General features: G+C 42.2%; 1 protein-coding gene across 2 annotated transcripts; it reads right to left on the bottom strand.

Moving 5' to 3' along the window:
- Positions 1-2,034: 2,034 nt before the first annotated feature.
- pptc7a (protein phosphatase targeting COQ7 a) lies at positions 2,035-20,994 on the bottom strand. Of its 2 annotated transcripts, none has more exons than XM_080739268.1 (6): positions 20,362-20,994; positions 14,996-15,175; positions 9,866-10,064; positions 4,008-4,131; positions 3,769-3,901; positions 2,035-2,551 (listed from the first exon to the last, which is right to left on the bottom strand). In XM_080739268.1, exons 1-6 carry the CDS (start codon positions 20,561-20,563, stop codon positions 2,493-2,495), a joined length of 897 nt encoding a protein of 298 aa, XP_080595394.1. In that variant the 5' UTR covers positions 20,564-20,994; the 3' UTR covers positions 2,035-2,492. The 2 variants fall into 2 exon arrangements, with proteins under 2 accessions (XP_080595394.1, XP_080595395.1); XM_080739269.1 differs by having other exon boundaries at positions 3,769-3,898.
- Between the last annotated feature and the right edge of the window lie 1,274 nt (positions 20,995-22,268).

Genomic DNA, 22,268 nt, shown 5'->3' with positions numbered 1-22,268 from the left:
TCAGTAAAAGGTTGCCGCACATGAGTTATGCAAATGCACAGTGCAAATCGGCAGCAAAACAATATAAACACAATGGTCATTTTGCACATGAAAAGCAAATCAAAGCCTGCAATGGCCCGCAAACGTTTCATTCGACTAATGAAACCTCTAAATGATTAGAGGTTTGGGGCTATAGGGATTAAAGATGAGAAGGAAAGGAAAGGAAAATTCTCATTGTGATAAACATTTTCTAAAGCTACCACAATATGGCAATCGATCCAGGTGATTCTCCACTAATCCCATCAAATGAGGAACTTATAAAAATATATTTGGTCACCCGACCAGCATCCGTTGTATTTAGCATGTCTTCAGATATGCATCTTTATCTTTGTGCGTTCAACGGCTGCCAAGACCAATTCACCCCATGGGATAGTGAGAACACGGTGTTGCCTTCACATACACATTTTGTAAGTGTACGCTAACTACACATCATCTAACACACAGACACCAAGTGACATACTCTTTAAAATGAGCACTTTCACCAACACGCACACACACGCGCACGCACACACACACACAGGTTTGCAATTGCTACTTTGTGGGGACATTACACATAGTCTACTATCTTTGTGGGGACATTCCATTCATTTTAACCCTAAACCCTAACCCTTAACCTAACCCCTAAAGACCTTGTGGGGACCTATTAATAAGTACCCACAAGGTATTGTGCAAGGATTGTACTATCTTTGTGGGGACATGAGGTCCCCACAAAGATAGCTTTGCAACACACACACACACACACACACACACACACACACACACACACACACACACACACACACACACACACACACACACACACACACACACACACACACACACACACACACACACACACACACACAATCATAGCTCCACCAGCAGCAGCTGGGTGTTTAAAGGGTACTAGTTTGACACTAGCAATAACATAATGTTTTTAGAAAAGCTTTTCTGTTTTTTTTATTATAAAATCCCTTTCCTAAACAGCCTTGAAGTAATAATGTTTGTGCAAGACTAGAATTGTGCGCATACGGAAAAGGCAGCTGCAGCTGAAACCACTATACCTCCTCCCAAAAAACAAAAAAATAAAGTTCCATCCTGGACACATCTACAAGTAGGGGTGGGCGATATGGTGATAATTATCGTTGAGACGATACAATGTCTGCACGATATGCCTTTTCAGAGGTATCGTAAATATCGTGATACAATTGAGGGAGCCTTGTAAAACAGAGATTCATTGCAGAGTTCAATTTAAACCTGCATTTTGGTCTAAATCAGTAGTTCTCACCTCACTTAACTCTGACAGTATACAAATGAAACCAAATGGACCCGTAAGGGTCCATTTGGTTTCATTTGGATAGTGTCAGAGTTACATACTAGTAAAGTTCAATTTAGACCTCCCAAAAGGAACCCAGAGTCTAGTTTTTGTCAAGTAACTTGAAAAATAACCATAAAAACCAAAGTGAAAAAGAATCATGATAAAATCGTGTATCGTGATACAGCTTGGGAAAATATCGTGATATTGTATTTTTCCATATTGCCCACCCCTATCTACAACACATTTCAACATCATCAAACCAGTCACGTTAAACTTGTGTCCTTTATACCCGCATGTTGGGTTTCCGTGCCCTTCGATTGATGCAGGTTTTTTGAACGTAGCACTTATGCCTCGAAGAGTATTTCGGAACATCCCCTTGCAAAAAATGCTTACCATTTTTGGTGTGCAATTTCCAAATCAGCTCTGTTCCCTTTCTTAACTCTTCTGGCTCTTTGACAGGGCCGTGTTCCTCTTGGGACAGCGGCAGCACAGCACAGCTTCAAACCACTTGAAAAACGCCTAAAGCCTCTATCAGAGTCCAGGGTGAAGAGCTATTCACTTCACCGCGGTGTAGTTTTCTAGCTATCACCTAAAATACATATCAAAGCCTAGGTAATAGCTAGGAAACTACAACGCGGTGAAGTGAATAGCTCTTCACCCTGGACTCTGATAGAGGCTAAACACTAGCAACACCGGATCCCTTTCTGAATCTCAACCTGAGCTTTGAACTTTCCGGCACTCAGGAAAGAGGACTTATGCACATCAAACCAGGAGCTTCTTCTTCTCTCATGCCACGTTCAACATTGTTCATCTCTGCGAAACAACAACTGGAGGTAATCAGACATGGGCCAGGAGGAAAGTGTCAAACCTGGAACCCTCTGTGTCCTTTCGGCTGTCCCATCCCCTCTAGTTTACAGTAGATGGCAATTGATTGTTACCCACATGAGAGATGGGCATGTGTGAGACTTGGGTTTTTTGAGGGGGCATGACGGTCAAGTGGGAGTCAGGGGGGCAGTGTAGAGACAAGGGGGATGTTGTGGGACCCTCCTGTCCAAACACGAGTTCCTTCATCCTGGCCAGCAGGAGTCAAAGCAGACGACAACCTGCAGAGGCAAATGGGCACCGAACATCTTCCTCCACGCAGGACTAGCTTTAGCTAGTCAGTGTACTCTGCTACTATAGACAGCAATACTGTGATGTCGTCTGGCTTTCCTCCTGGGGAAAAAAAGAAAACACACACACGCACGCACGCACACACACACCATAAGGGTTAGGATTTGAATAATGCCATACAAAACAGACAGAATATATCGTCACTGTCGGGCAGAAACCTTGTATCTCCAAGTTTCAAATTTGTAAATTTTTTCGCAAAGTAAAGCCCTGCTTCATCATACAAGGCCGTTGCACAAAAGTAGTGAAAACAGCAGATCTATGAGCATGTGCTTGTAGATCGTCTGTTTTCACTAGTTTAAATCATTTTTTATATGATAAATACAAAACAAACGGTTCTGGACATACAAGGTTTCCACCCGACACCGACGATATATTTGAGCTTGCTTCTTCTATGCCCACAATGCTTTTGGCAGGACATCAACTTTGAAGTCCAGATGATGATGTCCAGTTAGTAATCTTTGATTCGGAGGGCAGAAGATTATCTTCTGGGTCTCATGCAAACACTAAACACGTGTTTAAAATGTTTCCTTTTATCACAATTCAGGCATAAATGTGTTATACAATTTTCCCAATTTAATCTTCAGCGCATGACAGTGTTGCTCAACAAAAATACATACATTTTGCAGAGCGGAAATTGGCCTTAATTTAGGCCTAGAATTATTGAATGTTTTAACCAGTGAAAAATAGCAGATATACAAGCTCACAGCGCGGCACCGAGTGTAGATCTGCTATTTTTGAAAAAGTCGTGAAAATGTGTGCAAATCTTTGAATATATGTATTTTCAAAGCGAACGTTTACTTTGTAACTCAAATTTTGCTTCTGGGTGGTCCCTGGAACTACATATTTTGAGATGGGGGTCCGTGGCCAAATAAATATAATTTTGGGGGTCCTTCACATGAAAAGGTTTGAGAACCAGTGACATATAGTCTCTCAAGAACAGACTAACTGAGCTCCATTTAAGTGAAAAGGACCTTTTCTTTGACGACGGCTGGCCAGATTGCTGACATAGAAACATAGGTTTTTCAAAAAATCTTAGAAGGATTCAAAAGACACTTATAGAATCGGGTCAAAAGTCAAATTTTCACGTTTTTTCAAAAATAGCAGATCTACAAGCTTGCAGCGCGGCACTCGGTGCCGCGCTGTGAGCTTGTATATCTGCTATTTTTCAATAGTTAAAGCATACAATATTGATACACAATAATGTGTACCCATTCTAAATGGGTTAAGCCAAACCTTTACTTTCCACTTGAGACACTAACCTCTCACGTTCAGCCCATTGTCACAGGCGAACTGTGCAAACGGTGACATGTAGTTGGGGTCGTACGCCAGCACGTGGGCCTGCTCCGCGATGCTCCTGGCGGTCTGCTGGATGCTCTCATAGTTTGAGTTCTGCTAAGGAAAACACGCCAGACATTGTTGTTAGCATTCCAGTCATGTTTTTCAACTCCAGCGTTCGCGCTACTACCCCCACGGGCAGACCTGTTCTGTGTGGACATACCTTGAGCTTCTTCAGCTCCTGCAGGATCATGTAGTCGGGCATGTTGTCAAAGAGACCGTCTGTGGCGGTGAGGATTATGTCGCCCAGCTGGACGTCAAAGGACGAGCTGTCTGCAGCGTCAGGACTGAGGGAACACAGAGTGTAAAACAGGGTTCCCACACATCTTTTACCAATTAATTTCCAAAACCTTTCCAAAACCTTTCCAGAATATTTAACCCAATTTCCAAGATTATATAACAATAATTCAGCTCAATAACAGGTCGCTTACTCTTATGTGCAATGCCCGAAGACAGGTAGTGTATGCCAGTGGTTCTCAACCTTTTCAGGCCGTGACCCCCGAAATAATCATATTTGAACTGGGAACTCCGGCACCCTGATGAGCACTAAGAGTTGAGGAATTTTGTATAACACGGTTTTATTGTGAAAATAGCAGATCTACATGCTCACAACGCCTCGCAACGCGACGCGTTGTGAGCATGTAGATCTGCTATTTTCACATGAGCATGTAGATCTGCTATTTTCACATGAGCATGTAGATCTGCTATTTTCACATGAGCATGTAGATCTGCTATTTTCACACTTTCTCCCTCTAATATTTGACAATTTGGCCAATGTTTAATTCGTCATTTCAGAGGTATTAATTTTTTCCAGGACCTTCCAGGACCCTTGATCAATTTCAAAACCTTTCCAGTACTGGAAAAATATCTTTCTAATTTCAAAATATTTCCAGGAATTTCATGACCGTGGGAACCCTGTATCCATTAGAAGCTCTGGAAAATAAAGCATTAGGACTCCTAATGGAGTGATGGAATCAATTGTCTTCCTTTGGATTCTACTGGAGACCATTTTGTTCCATCTTATGATTGTATGAACGATAGTTATACTATACAAGGCCCGATAGGTCACGTGCGCCCTACTTCTGTATTCACAAGCTACCTACTTTCCTGAGGTACGCGAGTGCACTTATTTTGATACCATAATCAAACGCATCTCCATATAAACACGTCACATAGGCCCCCATGGATTGATTATGTCCTCTTCCATGGTTGATGTGGAAGCGCAGCGCTGGTATGAATGGAATGGTGCATACATTCTATACTTATTAATACTTTATGATTTATGAAACTTAGCCAGCAAGTTGTCAGCACATTTCTGCACCAAACGTTAACTTCTTCCCTGCACAACTATAGCATGTACAGTTCAAGTCACAACTTCCAGATATAGCTGAACATCAGCCAGGCTACCAATAATGAAAACAGCCGATCTACAAGCTCACAACGCCTCGCACCGCGAGGCGTTGTGTGCTTGTAGATCTGCTGTTTTCATTACTTTTGTGCGACGGCCTTGTATGATTTGCAAAAGAACGTACAAATTTGGAGATACAAGATTTCCACCCGACAACGACAATATACTAGTGTTGTTGCTGCTCTTATACCACCATTATATACCAATAATGAACTGTCACAAATGCTTTGGAGTGCCATGTTGTCGCATAAGAGACACATCGTGGTTGTCCAAAACAAAACCTCAAAGTCGGCATGACCCTCCAAGCTACTCTCCAGCCATTCTGTGACTTCAGTCCTTATTTCAACTAATGTTTCAGTTGACTGACAACCTTGGCAACTAATGACAAACACCGGATCATATATGTATGGTGATGATGAGAAGTAATTCAAGGAATGGTCACAAGGTCTAGCTTGGTGCTCCAAGGGATCATGGCTTTTACAGTGATTTGTGTTATTCACAGACCCGAGGCCAAGTTCGGGTGCCAGTGTCAAGTTCAGTTCTTGGAAGAATCCCTACATCTCCCTGACCTTTTGCTCCTTGGCCGGACAGAGCCATTAATATTCATTAGCCTGCAGCGATGGCTCGCCAGAAGTCATTTATAAAACCGCTGAGGACAGACAGGTTAGGGAAATCCAACGTCTGAGACCTGAAGTTTTAAACCCAATGTCTCTTGTTAATTGACATGCTTTTAATCATCAAACATGTCAGAAAGGAAGATGCCTTTGCTTTGCTTTTATTCAGTAGGGCAGCACCACACTGCTGGAACATAAAGACGAGGGACAATGGCCACAAAATGACCTGTAATAATATTCTAAGAACAGATGCAGGATTAAACCACAAAGGATGAGCCTCCTGATGGTGTGAGGTCCCCCCACGTCTACCCCAGCTGGTCTCATTCTGCTTCTGCCGTAATCTGAAGACTCCAACTCTGTAGCACACTTTCCCTAGCCTTGGTGACCTTGCAGGCTTATGCAAAGGCTAAAATGTCACCTAGATAGCATGTTATGTAGACAGATGCCAGGTCATTTGTAGACCTGGCATCCTATAGTGTGTATAGATTCCTAGTTTCTTCTTTGAAGCAGTTTTTTTTTAGGTTGTGTTAGTATTTTGCTTTGTTTAACAATGACAGTGAGATACTTGTTGCACTAACTAGCATTGACTGATATGGTCTCTTTGGACTCTGGATCTCTGTGGACACTGTACTATTTTGATAGTTGTGCCCTAAGACACTTTATGTATATATATTACTTATAAATGATTCGCCCCCCTCTCTTGATGCACCTTCTCTTTACTGTTACAGTACTGTTCTTGTTTCTTCCTACCTTTTTCTTACTTCTCTGTAACTTTGTAAATAACCGTATACTGCTGTGCTACCACTGGGCAACTGAGTTTCCCCCTTGGGATAATAAAGGTATCTATCTATTCAATGTACAGATTTTTATTTTTAAATATTATACAGTTTTTCAACTGAGCATAACACAAACATCACGCAAAGTGGTACACAGTATCTCTAAAGTCATGTCATCAACATGGATCTGTCCCATTTCCCATATTCCCTCCTGATTCGCTAGCCTACGACTGCCTTCTAAACTTTGTGTATGAGACGTGACGGTCGCTTATCTCCCGATTAGGGAGTCTTAAGGTATTCATATTTATAATTATAATAAATAGATAAAATATACATACAAACACACACACACACACAAAGTGCTGATATGATACCGGGACTTGAATCAAGTTGGATGAAGAGCCTACTGTACGTCACAGAACAGAAGTCACCCGAGACCAATGTTAGAAATAAATCAGACTACAGGAAAGACTCGCTCATCCCATTTAAAACCATTAGTGCCTCACAGACCAGATTTATGCATGGTCTGCCTTCCATTAGTGTAGAGAAACGCATGCAGTAGAGTAAACTCTTTTTTTGAGCGGTGGTCACAACGCTCCTATACGTGGCCGTGTGTGTGGGTCTGTCTGTCTGTCTGTTTGTTTGTCTGTCTGTCTGTCTGTCTCCGTAGCCTGCACTCCTGCAGTAACCTTTTCTGACCACACATGTTAAGGGAGGGGCGCTGTTGCACACACACACACACACACACACACACACACACACACACACACACACACACACACACACACACACACACACACACACACACACACACACACACACACACACACACACACACACACACACACACACACACACACACTCAGTTCACACGAGTCTGATTTTTACAATAAGGGTTCATATTTTAGATTGTAATTCAAGAATATAAAAGATGAGTGTTAGAACCATTTCATTTACTTCTTTTTATTGTTTTAGAGATTCTTATTTCAGTGGTTGGGGGCATGCGTACAAGTGGCTAAATATGTCATTTTACACAGAATAAGCCCATTCCCAAAATACAACGCAACCTTTCATGGTTGGATGTGACTTGGGGCTAGAAGTGTTACTGTAAAGCAACAAAGAAACTGCTGGCTTATTTACCCACTTGTACGCATGCCCCCATTCGTACGCATGCCCCACATTTTAGCATGGTAAACGCGATAAAACAATAGAACGAAGCAAATGAAAATATTTTAACACTCACTTTTTCTTTTCTCTAATTACAATCTAAAATATGAACCCTTGTTGTAAAAAAACAAAGTTGTCCTTTAAGATTAAACTAGTGAAAAGGCTGTCCGGGCCGGCAGGTGCAGGATTGGCTGTGGAGTGGAGAGCCTCCGGCCGGCCCATCAGTATGACGAGACTTTGACCTGGCAGACAGAGACATTGGCAGGCCGCCAACTGTTGGCGCCTTCGCTCACGCTACAAGAGGCTGCTCTGCTGTGTGCAGTGCACGCCGCCGCAACGAGACACAGCAGCACGTGGTCCCAGGAGGACCACCTCGGGTACACACACCACCATCAGAGCACTTTCACAGAGCCAAGTTTAACCCTCAAACTTCCTGTTTAACTCATTTAGTGCCACCCCTTTCACCACTAGAGGGCGCCCAGTGGCCAGAGAAAATCCCATAGAGATATGCTGGTATATGCAGAAGCCCTGCAGCCATGACTTGCCTGAACACTTTCCTTTGTGCATGACTGCATGTACAGGAAGAGGATGAAGTTAGCTTGAAGTTAGCTATTGGCTACCAAGCATTTTAGAAGCCTTATTTTCGTCAACTTAGCCATGATTAAACCTTGCACACCTCATGCATGGGAAAAAAACAGAGAAGAATGAGCTCTGAAAAATCCAATGCAATCCTGGATTGCATTGGAGTGGATTTGTGCAGTTTGTTCACAGCTTTCAAACAAAAAAATCCGATTGGAAATCCGTTCAGGCATTCTTGAGATAATCGCCCTTATGTTTTACATGTAATGTAAACAAAAATGGCTGCCCTGTATGTTAGATGGGGTTGTATGGGGGTGGAACATGCAAAATCGCGATTGAAATCATGTTCACCAGATTTGATGGGGTCCAAAAAAAAAAAAAAAAAAATTCAAAAAAAATTTTTTCAAAAAAAAAAAAAAAAATCTTTTTTTTTTTTTTTTTTTTTTTTTATATCCCGAACTTGTTCGGGATAGGCACCCTGTGATACGATCATATATCCCGAACTAATTCGGGATAGGCACTCAATGAGTTAATAATATCAAGGAGCATGACATTCTGCTAATAGTAAGCGTTTCTACACTTACATAAATGTAAACAATTAGGCATAGCTCAGGGGTAGAGAAACCGGGCTCCCTCTGAGTTAATGTTGAAGAGTCCTTGAGCAAGACTCTGAACCCCTGGTTGCTCCCGGTGAGCAGGTTGGTGCCTTGCATGGTTTCTGCCGCCATCGGTGTATGAAATGTGTGTGTGAATGGGGTGAATGTAATGCACAATCTATGTAAAGCGCCTTGGATAAAAATTGAGGCACTTTGAGTGCCTTAAATATACCAGTGTGCAACCCATAAATGTGCATGCAGGCATTGACACTAAGGCTTGCCCACCTGCCCCCGGCAGGTAAATAAAACTTTGGGGCAGGTGGAGTTTGCTTTCAAGTTGCCCGACCGGGCAAGTGCTTATTTGAAAGGGGACGCAACCATCTATAAACACAGCACGAGATATCTGTCTAAACACCTGAACGTGGCCAAAGCGCTGTCTTCTGGTCTTTGGAATGTAAATTAAAAGCACTGTTCACCTATAATGTGCTGTTTTCACGGTTCACTGTAAAAATATAAAATAGGTGTGATATGTGAAGTCATATTCAATCATAACTATGTAGGTATTATTTGGATGAAGATTGAGGTATGACATTTTTAAAGTGTTAAATTGAACGGCAATTCAAACTTGACTCTTTTCGGGCAAGTGGGCATGACCTTTGGGCAAGTAGATAATGACCTGTACTTGCCTGACGGGCAAGTGCCTCTCAGACCTTAGTGTCAACCCTATGTATCTTTCACATCCACCAGTTAACCTCTTACATTTACAGTTTGCTGAGTGGCGATGGATTACCAAAGAAATTGCCAGTCCTTCAAAGGTGTAAAAACACAGAGGCTTCAATCATCACCAGTGTTTAACATTAGTGCCTTGATGAGTGTCTGACCTGTCACTGAGGACAACTCCTTCTGCCTCTGGAGGAGCTATGGACAGCTGGAAGGGCGTGTTGAAGTAGTGCTGTTGCTCGTCTGAGCGGTGGACCACCTCCCCTCCCCGCACCACTAGGAAGCCTGAGTCACCGAGGTTGGCCGTGTGCAGCTGGTGACTTTGCCGGTCCAACACCACAATGCAGGCCGTGCTACTGCCTGAAAGACATGACACACACACACACAGACGAGAATAAGAGACAGACACAACTCGCATAACACGGATAATGACAGCAAGAGAGAGAAATGAAAGCTAGTTCAGTTCTTCGCTGTCCCACAAGTGTAATTTGGTTTGCAACACGGCTCGATACACACAAATAACTCAAATCAAGATAACATACATAATGTCACTGTCGGGCAGAAAGCTCGTATCTCCAAGTTTCAGATTTGTACGTTTTTTCGTGAAGCCCTGTTTCACTACACAAGACTGTCGCACAAAACTAGGGAAGCACAGGAATATACAGCAGATCTATAAGCATATACAGCAGATCTATAAGCACACAACGCCTCAGTGCGAGGCGCAGGAGGCTCATCCTTTGTGGCCCGTTTTCACTAGTTTCAGTCATTTCTAAAATGATAAACACAAAACGAACGGTTTTGGACATACAAGGTTTCCAGTTTCCACCCGACAACGACGATTAAAGGGGCACTCCACCACTTTTCAACCTATGTTCATATAATTGGTCCTCACACAAAAATAGCTTTTTTTTTTTTTTTTCAGAGGAGGGCTGTGGGCAGGTCAGAAACCCATAAACCCATCGTCTTGCGACATCATCGATTGCCAATCCAGCTTATAGAAACTGCAGGCTTTCTATTCCTGAAAAGTTGCAATTTTAAAGTGGAAGCCATTGTTCTCACGATAATAAAAATCTATATATCTTTTTCAAAAATATTGATTAAATTTTTTGGGGGGGGGAAATGATGATGTCACAAGACGATGGATTCTGAACTTCCCACAGCTCTCCTTGGAGACTTGGACCGAGTAGAAAGAAATTGTGATATTTTATCATGAACATTAGTGAGGACCTATTATATGAAGACAGGTTGAAAAGTGGTGAACTACTCCTTTAAGTAGTATATGGCAAGCATACGTATATCAATCAGAACAATACACGAGAACTGGCTCAATATATATTTGACACGGTTGATTAATGTGTTGAGGCCGCACATACAAAGCCCGCGTAACAGGATCACTTTAGTTTTCTTGGAAGGCCGTCATCTGGGGGATGGATGAAGGAGGAAACCTAATAATCTGGCACGGCACACGGTGTGTGAGAGTGACCACACCCTGCTTGCTTGCTGCTGACGATTCGACAGGCTCACCAGAATGTGCGCCGCTGCTCTCAACCTTCCAAAACCCCCCTCCTCACGCAATGTGACTCACTGCCTTTCTTCTGTTTTCCTCTATAGTAACACAATTACGTACACACACGCACACACTGCCTGCTTCAAGAAGGTTCTCTCTCCACCGTGGCGTGGAAGAATAAACACAGTACTGTGTTGTTTCCACTCCACCATTTGCACATGTCAGGAGAGTGGAAAAGTACTGACTCCATGATGGACAGACATCCTTCCTACTGATTTTCTTCCCTAGAAGATATTTCGTTTGGCACAAGACTACAAGTTTGCGCACGCTTACGGGCATCGGTGCCAGGTAGCAAAAAGAATGGGATTCTGGGAATGAGCTGCAGAGGGGGGCAGGTCAGGACATGGGGCATTCTCAGGACTTCTAACACAAAAATCCACTCGTCCGAGACAGTTTGCCCTCCTGGCCCCCAAGTTGTGGAATAAACTCCCTGTCGCACTTAGAACAACGGACTCACTCGCTAGCTTTCGCCGTGGACTGAAGACTCACCTTTTCAGACTCCACCTAAACCCATAGCACTACTGAAAAATCAATGACCATACATGAAGCTAGTTAGCATTTGTTTTTTAGGTTTTTAGAACTTTTTTTCTTTACTGATTATATTGTGTTTTTTCTAGATAGATATCCATTTGCATTTGTTATATTGCTGTTGATGTACTGACATATGATCTTGTTTATTATTGTGATGTTTTATCTGCTTATTGTAAATCGCTTTGGATTAAAAGCGTCTGCTAAATGCCTAAACTGTAAACTGTAAACTAAAAAAAAATAAAAGTTACTTGACTGGAGTCCCACATGGGTCTACACTAGGCCCCCTCCTAATTTCTCTCTACAATACATATCTTCAAAGAAAAATGGTCGATCGACATGCGTTGTGACATTGTGATCTGCCATTTTCCACGAATGTTTATTTTCCACAAATGTTGGCCCTGGAATAGAGACAGTTCACATGGTTCAATGGGCTTGGAGACGGAGACTCTGACTCATGATGCAAACTTGCAAAGGTCTTTGCACCACAGCCGACCGCTTAACTATACACAGATGGGAACAAACAACCAAGCCTTAAACTTTCATGCATGAAGCAAGACATTACATGTGCAAGGTTGAGATCCTACCTCCTGAGGAATGTCACTCCTACTGTAGTTCTGCCACCAAATACCCATCTTTACCATGTACCACAACACTGCCATTTGCTGTATAGTTTTATCGTAAGTGTCTTAACAATATTATGACAAGAAACATTTTAGAAGGGTGGCTCCAGCTGAAGTCAGTATTACGCAATCAGCTACACAGAATTACAAAAGGCGGGGTAGATCTGTTCGCAAATCTCAGCAATTCAGTTGTACGTCATGAACTCCAAGTAGTATTGTATGTATTGTGCCCACAATATTCTAGGATGCTATTTTAGGCAATGTACTGTAAGTTGTATCCTTTATATTACATTATTTCCAGGTACATGTTGGGAGTAGATATAAATGTATATTCATAATGCCAGCCCATAACAACTGAAATATGAACATTGGTGGAACGCATACGAAGACAATTGACAATTTAGGCATTTAGCAGACGCTCTTAATCCAGAGCGACTTACAATAAGCAAGGTAATACATCAATACACTAAGCAAGGTAAATACATCAATACATCAAAAGCATAACAATATCAATATAACGTTACCTCATCAGTAAAAAAGCTTTAAATAAAAACCTAAAAAAATGCTATCTAGCTTTCTTGTAAGACCCAATATGCTGGTGCACCCGCTGGCCTAGTGGTCCATGAGCCTACCACATATAGAATCTGTGCAGCCTGACAGTCTGTCGCGGGTTCGAATACCATTCCCGACAACCTTTTCTGCGTGTCCCTCCCCATCTCTCTCTCCCCCTGTTTCCTGTCTATATCTCCAGCAGAAAAAGTCCCCCAAAAAAGGCCCAATATACTTTATGGTTAAAATAGTCATTCTGCTTATTTTATTTCATAATGTGACCATGCTTATGCATCTTATGGTGTGGCATTATTTCATTGTAATTTTACAATTTCAATTCAATTCAATATAAAGAACCAAAAAGAGGAAGTGCCAACAAGAAGAGGAAATAGCGGCACTCCAAGAAACAAAAGATGCAAGACTTAACATCAGAGTGCCGCCATTTCCTCTTCTCTCTCTCTCTCTCTCTCTATCTCTCTCTCTCTCTCTCTCTCTCTCTCTCTCTCTTGTTTTATACTTACAGTATACAGTCAGATCACTCATGGATTGAATTCAATAATCTGAAAGCACAAGTTTGGCATCAAGTAAGCCCATAGCCCAATGTGATGTGGCCCATAGAGCAGGAGGAGCCTATGTCTGTTTCTGTAATGTGAGGCTGCTTGATTGATGAACAGATACATCCACCAGCCATGATGCACAAGTACACCCCCTGTACAAGTACAACCTGCAGGTATGTCGCAGGGACTTATCCAATAGTGGATCATAGAAACGGAGCCCACAGATGGATGTTGGGTAGGCGGTGGGATTGAGCAGCGAGTATTAGAGATGCTCCGATTGTGATTTTTGGGGCCGATACTGATCAACTGGAATCGTTATCTGCCGATACCGATATTCCCGATCACAGCATCAAATCCATAAATTCCTCTATTTATTGTGTTACTGTAGCAGCATTTATATATTTAATGATTCTTCTATATATTAAGTATAAACATTAGGAGATTGCAGGCTGAGGTACTTTAGTATCCAGTTCAACTTGTAGGAGTTGAAGCTGAGGTTACAGTCCCACAGATAAATGTTGTGAAAATAGCTGATCTAGCTTGTAGATCGGCAAAGCCGATACCGATCAAAGCCGATAGAGGCATTAATATCGTCCGATCGCAATCAATCGGCACATCTCTAGCGAGAATGCAGAGGCACGATCAGGCAAGCAGGTGAAGAGTGCCCCAGATGAAGGGTGCATGTGACTGATCATCACTGCTTTGAGTCGTCTGCCTGAACTAGCTCCACAGGGTTTGCATCTTTACTTAATATTGGTGATATGACTAGATTTCATGAAGACGAATTGGAATTATCATATAGAATTAACCAAGCAGCAGTGGTGCTTTGGGATTTTCTTTTCTGGGCGGACGGTCATTTATTGACGTCACGTGCACGCGCCTGCACGCGCCTCTAGAGGCTATTTAGATAGAAAGGATGTCAGCAGATCTAATGGTGAAAACAATAGTTTTCTAGTCTTAATTACATTTGCATTGTTACTTAAGATTTTATGTTCTACATTCTTTTAATTCATTTAGAAAATACAGCGCTGCAGTAGGCTAGAGAAACAAAGTTTGCCTTGAACGAATCAAACACTAAATACCACAGTAATGGAGCCATGTATGAGGACACACACACATCGACACATGCACATGCAGTCACAGCTGGAAACCTAGGTGTTAAAGTAGGCTATATCCATATGAATAGAGGGGGCTTGAGGACGCTCACACATTCACCACTAGGAACCTGTTATGCATAGTAGTAGCCACTGATTAAAGTATTGCTTGTAGTTATCGCGGATTCGCGGGGTGGGGGGTTGTCGCGGCTCTCGCGGGGGGGTATGCACGCGTTTACACGGTCGTGCACCGTTCGGTGCCGTCCGTGCGTCCGTGTGGGAATTTTTCGACCACACGGCGTCCGGTCGCGTCCGGCCTCCAAAGCGCTACTGCCGAGCAGCCCTACAGTATGTTCAGGACTGATCCACTCACCGAGGAGAGGCACTTTGTTCTGTAAGAGCTCGTAGTAGCCGGTGGTGAGGATTCCCACAGGGTTACTGGGTGTGAAGCGGCCTTCCTTTACCAGCCGCTCACACGTCTTCATCAGCGTCCCAGAGAACTGCGATGGGTCCACGCCATAGTCCCGCCAACCGCCCACTCCGTCTGCCACTCCTAAGGAAAGAGCCAGAAATACATTCATTCTATGAAGATGATTTACTTTGCATTGTAAGCTAGTGATTACCTCAGAAATGAATAACAGAGTGGTAGAATAAGATTATGTTGTAATTTTTAAATTCCTGTGTAGAGATGGGACGATAAGCGATATTATCGTTTATCGTGTTAAAAAACACTCACGATAAACGGATCGTGGAGATTTAATATATCCTGATATCGTCCTCAGTCATGCACTGGGATCAATTCACCTTTTATTTTCCGAGGTGCATATCCGGTATCACTTAAACCCTCTATAATTGGTAAAAGGTACTTTACAGTATTTTTTTTCAGTCTCTATCAAATATTTTTGCCAAAAAATAGCAGATCTACAAGCTCACGACACGTTGTGAGCTTGTAGATCGGCTATTATTTGGCGAATGTTCTGCCTCAGGATAATGGTTTTGATTATCGCGATAATATCATAAATCACGATTTCTTTTGTCACAATAATCGTGATATGAACTTTTCACATCGTCCCATCCATATTCCTGTGCTCCACCAAGTTCATCTTTGGACAATAAATCATAACTAAATTGAACCATCAGTGCGCAGGCAAAGATAATGTGTATTAGTAATAAGGCTATTATTTATGATCCCTAGAGACTGCTTCCATCTTGACTGTGACTTAACCACAAGATTGGACCTAATTAATATTGCTAGGAAACAAGAACGTCAACGCAGCTGCATAATGGAGAAACACAATGGGCACTTTCACCAAGACGCAACAAACAGGACACCAAGTACAGCACAAGACAAAACTCAGACTGAGTGAATCAACGTCATGGTATGCAGAATGGTCGGGGGGGTAGGTCCTAAGGTTCCAAAGGTCTGTACTCATAAAGAATGATACAGGGTTCCCACACATTTTTACCAATTCATTTCCAAAACTTTTCCAGAATATTGAACCCAATTTCCACGACTATATAACAATAAGTCAGCTCAATATAGGTCGCTTACTCCTATGCACATTGCACAATGCCCAAAGACAGGTAGTGTATGCCAGTGGTTCTCAACCTTTTCAGGCCGTGACCCCCGAAATAATCATGTTTTAACTGGGGACCCGGCACCCTGACGAGCACTAAGAGTTGAGGAATTTTGTATAACACTGTTCTATTGTGAAAATACCAGATCGGCTATTTTCACAATTTCTGCCTCTGATATTTGACAATTTGGCCCATGTTTAATTTGTCATTTCAGAGGTGTTAACAAAATCAATAACAGAAGACAATGCATAGCTATTTTTTCCAGGACCTTCCAGGACCCATAGCTATTTTTTCCAGGACCTTCCAGGACCATTGATAAATTCCAAAACTTTTCCAGTACTGGAAAAAAAAATCTAATTTCAAAATATTTCCAGGACTTTCATGACCGTGGGAACCCTGATGATAATAACGTCAACTATAAATATTGCTTTAAAAAGCCTTCTAGCTCAAGTTGATGGCGGCATCCACAACAGAGCTATACCGACAGCAGCAGTTAATCGAAATCCATCCAAATGTACATACAGGGCATCACGGTCAAAACATCACTCCTGTTCAACAAGTGTGACGTGGATGCTCACATCATTATCATAATATCGTTATAGCCATCGTTATAGTTATCATTAATGGTGTGGAGGGCCCTTTAAACCATATACGGGTATTGTGCAAAGTAAATAATAACATCAGAGATGTACTTTAGGACGACTTGCTCACAAAGCGAGCATGTATTGATCATGTAAGGTACTATATACTCGTAGGACACTGCAGGGAAGCTTCCATTAGTTTTCAAATGATCAATGTCAAGTCATTTATCTGGCCCAAGAAAGCCCAAAGAATAGTGCTACATCTAGGATCTTGGTACTAGACTTGTAATAGCTTGCACCTCTGCTCCATTTATAAATGAGAATGCCCCTTATCATGGAGTAGTATCTAGTCCAGGGGTTTCCAAACTTTTTTGACTCGGGGCACCCCTGTAAATAACTTTTTCATCCACGGCACCCCTGAATTACACTGTTCATTTTTTAGAATCTTATATCATATTGGATAAATATCCGTTTCCATCAGAACTGACTGAAAATAACGTCATACTTGACTATAACCACTTGAACCCCAGCATGCCTATTCTGGGGGGGGAAGGTTTGTGACGCGTTGTGAGCTTGTAGATCGGCTATTTTTGGTGAAGAGAGTTGTCGTAGATGGAAAAAAGAACTCATCAAGTACAGTGCAAATCAGGTCTGTTTTACTAAGCATAGTGAAGTGATATTGATGAATTCCAAATCTCATCAAATTATCTCGCGGCACCCCTGGACTGGCCCTGTCACCCACTTTGAAAACCCCTGATCTAGTCAATAGTACCAGGATAAGTTAATGTTATCCACAGGGTTCCCACGGTCATGAAATTCCTGGAAATATTTTGAAATTTGAAAAATATTTTTCCAGTACTGGAAAAGTTTTGGAATTGATCAAGGGTCCTGGAAGGTCCTGGAAAAAAATAGCTATGCATTGTCTTTGGTTGTTGATTTTGTTAATACCTCTGAAATGACAAATTAAACATTGGCCAAATTGTCAAATATGAGAGGCAGAAATTGTGAAAATAGCAGATCTACATACTCACAACGCCTCGCAACGCAAGGCGTTGCGAGCATGTAGATCGGCTATTTTCACAATAAAACCATGTTATACAAAATTCCTCAACTCGTAGTGCTCGTCAGGGTGCCGGGTTCCCCAGTTCAAATATGATTATTTCGGGGGTCACAGCCTGAAAAGGTTGAGAACCACTGGCATACACTACCTGTCTTTGGGGATTGCGCATAGGAGTAAGCGACTCGTTATTGAGCTGAATTATTGTTATATAGTCCTGGAAATCGGGTTAAATATTCTGGAAAAGTTTTGGAAATTAATTGGTAAAGATGTGTGGGAACCCTGTATCCAGGATAACATATCCCAGCACTACAGCTCCCAAGATACAAGCATCTGCTGCTCTACTGACCATACAAGGCCGGCCCGGCCCTATGTGCTCTCAACTTGCCAGATAATTGGCAGAAAAGGAGGACTCCAGGGACGTCAATTGGGTATGGCAGGGGTATGCAGCTGCCATACCCTGGGTCCAGGGGGGGGGGAAATAAAAGTTACTTTTAAATATAAATCCATGAATGTCTCTTTGTCTATCTGTGCTGGTTATTATGTTGTTAAATTACAGTAAAATAACTACAAATGTAAAGTTCTCCCCAACTTGACAAAATTGTATATTCCCAGGTTCCGCAGGTCAGCTGCACAGGTGCAATTCATTATTGTTAATTGTGGCACGTTTACTAAATATGCCAAGTTTAGCTGCACTTGAACAACCGTTCCAGGCTGACATATCCAGCCCAAGAAACCGTAGAAACGGAGGGAAAAATAGAATGTACTTCTTGAAATAAATGTATCATGCCTGTTGCTAAGGTATGGCAACATGACTAGTGTCTTGCACGCGCGCAAGACACCAGTCATGTTGCCATACCTTAGCTTTTTCTGAACTGACGCCACTGGAGGACTCTCCAGCTAAGGTCTGACTCTGTACTACTCTGTACACAACCGCCTTCACCAGGCAGTACTTGAACACTCCAGAGGCAATATGGATCAGTATATCAGCAAGTCAAAGCAACCTGACCCTCAGTGTTAAGTGCACATTCAAGACATTACTGTTTATCGCATTACAATACTCTGAGTTTGCCTAGGAAAAGGTACAGTTTCATGACAGTACAGTTCACTGGTACAAGGTCAACTTGAAAGATACGCACAGCCAGGAAAGCCAAGGCTTATGTACATTTTAGATACAGTGGTCACGCTGGATAAAGTAGCTTGCCTCCTCTATGGTAGTACTACAATGAATGTGTAGGTTTAGCACCGATTATGACCTATATGTGTTACGTCTGTCTGTGTGACAGCAGATAGATCATCATGGGCCTGAGCTTCCCGTCTTTGTCTAAGTGGTGTAAAGTAACAACACAGTAAGTACATTTACCCAAGTAGGGTACTGTACTTAAAGGGGAAGACCACCCGTTTACAATAGGTCTTAGAGGAGTTGTGTGGAAATAGAAAAAAAGTTCCCCCCTTTCTGTGTTGCCTAGAACTGGAGGATTGATTTTGGGGTTTGTATTGTAAAGTACAACGGTGTGATGTCATCAAGTTGTACTTTACAATACAAACCCCAAAATCAATCTTCCAGTTCTAGGCAACACAGAAGGAGGGGAACCTTTTTTCTATTTCCACACAACTCCTCTAAGGTATATTAATGACATAGTTCAATATAGAAAATGGGTGGTCTTCCCCTTTAAGTAAAAGTTTTGGAATTGATCAAGGGTCCTGAAGGTCCTGGAAAAAATAGCTATGCATTATCTTTGGTTATTGATTTTGGTAATACCTCTGAAATGACAAATTAAACATTGGCCAAATTGTCAAATATTAGAGGCAGAAATTGTGAAAATAGCAGATCTACATGCTCACAACGCCTCGTTGCCTAGTTTAATTTTAAGGTACTTTTACTTTACCAATTTCCAAATTTCACAACTTTTAGGCTACTTCTACTTCACTACATCTCATATGCAAATATTGTACTTTTACTCCACTACACTTATTTGACAATAGTTACAAGTTACTTTGTAGATTTTGATTATTACAAAACACACTAACCACCATACATTTTGGCAATTTGAAAATCGCCGATCTACAAGCTCACAATGCGACTCATTGTGAGCTTGTAGATCTGCTATTTTCAAATGGTTTTTATACATTTGAAAACTTGAAATGGGACATTCTGCATAATGAGTTATTTTACTTTTGATACTTTAAGTACATTTTGATGGCAATGCTTTTGTACCTTTACCCAAGTGCATTCCAGACTTTTACTTAAACAGAGTATTTTTATATTGCAGTATTAATACTTTTAATTAGGTAAATCATTTGAGTAGCCTGCTTTTTCCACTACTGCTATAAAAAATAGCACAACGTGCTTCTCGTATGACATCAATCGCGAGAGTAATGTAGATCCAGACTAGTGTGTACTACTGTGTAGCCTTAACCTTTGATCCACTGTTGCAAAACCCTAGCGTAGCCTGTGTACGACCTTTTGTGATGATCTGATAAAGAAAGTGGAACAAACATAACACACACTCCCTCACTCACCCAAAACATCCGCATGTCTGTGCCGGGCGATGAAGCAGGCGTCGTCGCCGTAGCACATGCCCTTCTTCAGGATGCCTTTACGGTGATCCTTTCCGAAGCCGCATTTGGCCGTCACCAGGCTGTAGTCTCGGCCGTCGGTCTGAGAGAGTCCGCCGATGACAGCTCTGGCAAACAGTCTACCGTACGACAAGACGGACAACATCACCTAGCGAACAACCCCCCCGCCGAAACAACAACGCTATAGCTTGTATAACGTTATGATGGCCAGCGGATTTTAGCTACGGTTGGAGGACTGGAGTATCTAAACCTAAAACCACTGAGCTTTTAGCCACGCACACACACACACTCAGTGACAATAACACGATCCACGCACACACACAACAAACAGAGTCAGACAAAGCCTCTCTCACGCCACGCTATAATGACAGGTTTACGAATAGGGTAGCTATTATTTCGGCGTCCGGAAGATCTGGAGCGAATTCAGTTCAGAGGAACGATCCGTCGGTGTAACACCCGGGATCTAATAGCGGTTTGTTGTTCGTCGCAACCATGATGTCGAGAAGACAACCTCGGCGAGCTATACGTAACATAAATAAAAGCCCCAGATGATCAGACGAGCAGCTTCTTCTAGCCTCCTCCTCACTCCGTCCAGCTCAGCTACGATCGAGATCTCAGCAGTGTTGCCAACTCCCCAGTAACGGAAGTAGCTAGTGGCTCTCCCAGAAGTAGCTAGAAGTCGCTAGGGGTGGGGTGCACGCGCGCTGCGCGCACGTGCACACAAAAGCGCGTGCACGTGAACAGATGCGCGTGCACGTTTCTAGGGTAATAATTCGAGTTTTTGTATTTTTTTGCACGCCGGCAGTACCAGTAGAGAGAGAAAGAGATGCGGCGTGCACGTTTGTGTGTCACTGAGGAGAAGGCAAGCAGCAAATGGAGGCTGAGAGAGGGAAAAGGAAGGAAAAATAGGGTTTTATCTATGGCTCCTATAAACAATATCTGTCTCCAAATCAGCAGAAAAAGTAGCCAGATTTGTCTCTAGAAGCTTTTCACAAATTAAGTCTCTAGTGGGGTCTGGAAAGTAGCTAAATCTAGCGACAAATCCTCTAGGTTGGCAACACTGGATCTCAGTCTCTCAGGTCTTGTGACTGCTCCTGACGTCACACAACCCGTTACGCAATCCAGATTTCTTAATACGACAACAATACAACTCAATCTCATCATACTACTTCGATTCACACTTTTATTTATCTCAATACAAGGCAATCCCGATTCCTTGTATAGATAAATGTGCGTGCTGTCAATATAGGACTTAACTACTAATTTATATGGCATAATTATTCAAGTTCAATGGCGTATAAAGCCAGCATCGTCAACGTTGAAATAAATGAGTCTATACTTTTTTTTTTAAAACATTGAGAAATATAAATATTCTATATAGACTACATCCCTGCATTTTCCAAATTGCACTTTCTGTTTCTGATCCAAACAATGTCTGTCATAGTCATAGATGTAGGTAAAATGTTTAAAACTGCATAATGGCCTCCCCTAGTGGATTTAAATTGTTGCCGTGGCCCATGGACCTTTGTTCACGTTTCATGGGAATATCATTACAGCGGCACCTTGTGTTGTGTTAAGGTATTACTTTGTTTGAGTTCAGTACTACAGTCTATTATATGGTTAGGTACAGCTTGGACTGATTCTGTGCACTCAGGGGCCTTTTCCACCGGGCAAAGAACCGGTTCTGGTTCTTCTTTCTCCCACCTATGGGATGAACCAGAGGTGAGCTTTTCCACCAAGAACCGAGTTGGTTCCGAACCGTAAAAGTTGGTTCGCGGCCAGTTCGCAAGAACGAACTTGGCTCTTGATTATTTGACACAACAGCTTCCAGTAAAAAAAAAAAAAAAAAA

This window comes from Nannobrachium achirus (assembly GCF_963921795.1).
Source record: "Nannobrachium achirus genome assembly, chromosome: 12".
Lineage (NCBI taxonomy): Eukaryota > Metazoa > Chordata > Actinopteri > Myctophiformes > Myctophidae > Nannobrachium > Nannobrachium achirus.
Note: the sequence above shows the minus strand (reverse complement) of the source record. Positions and strands in the feature narration are given on the sequence as shown.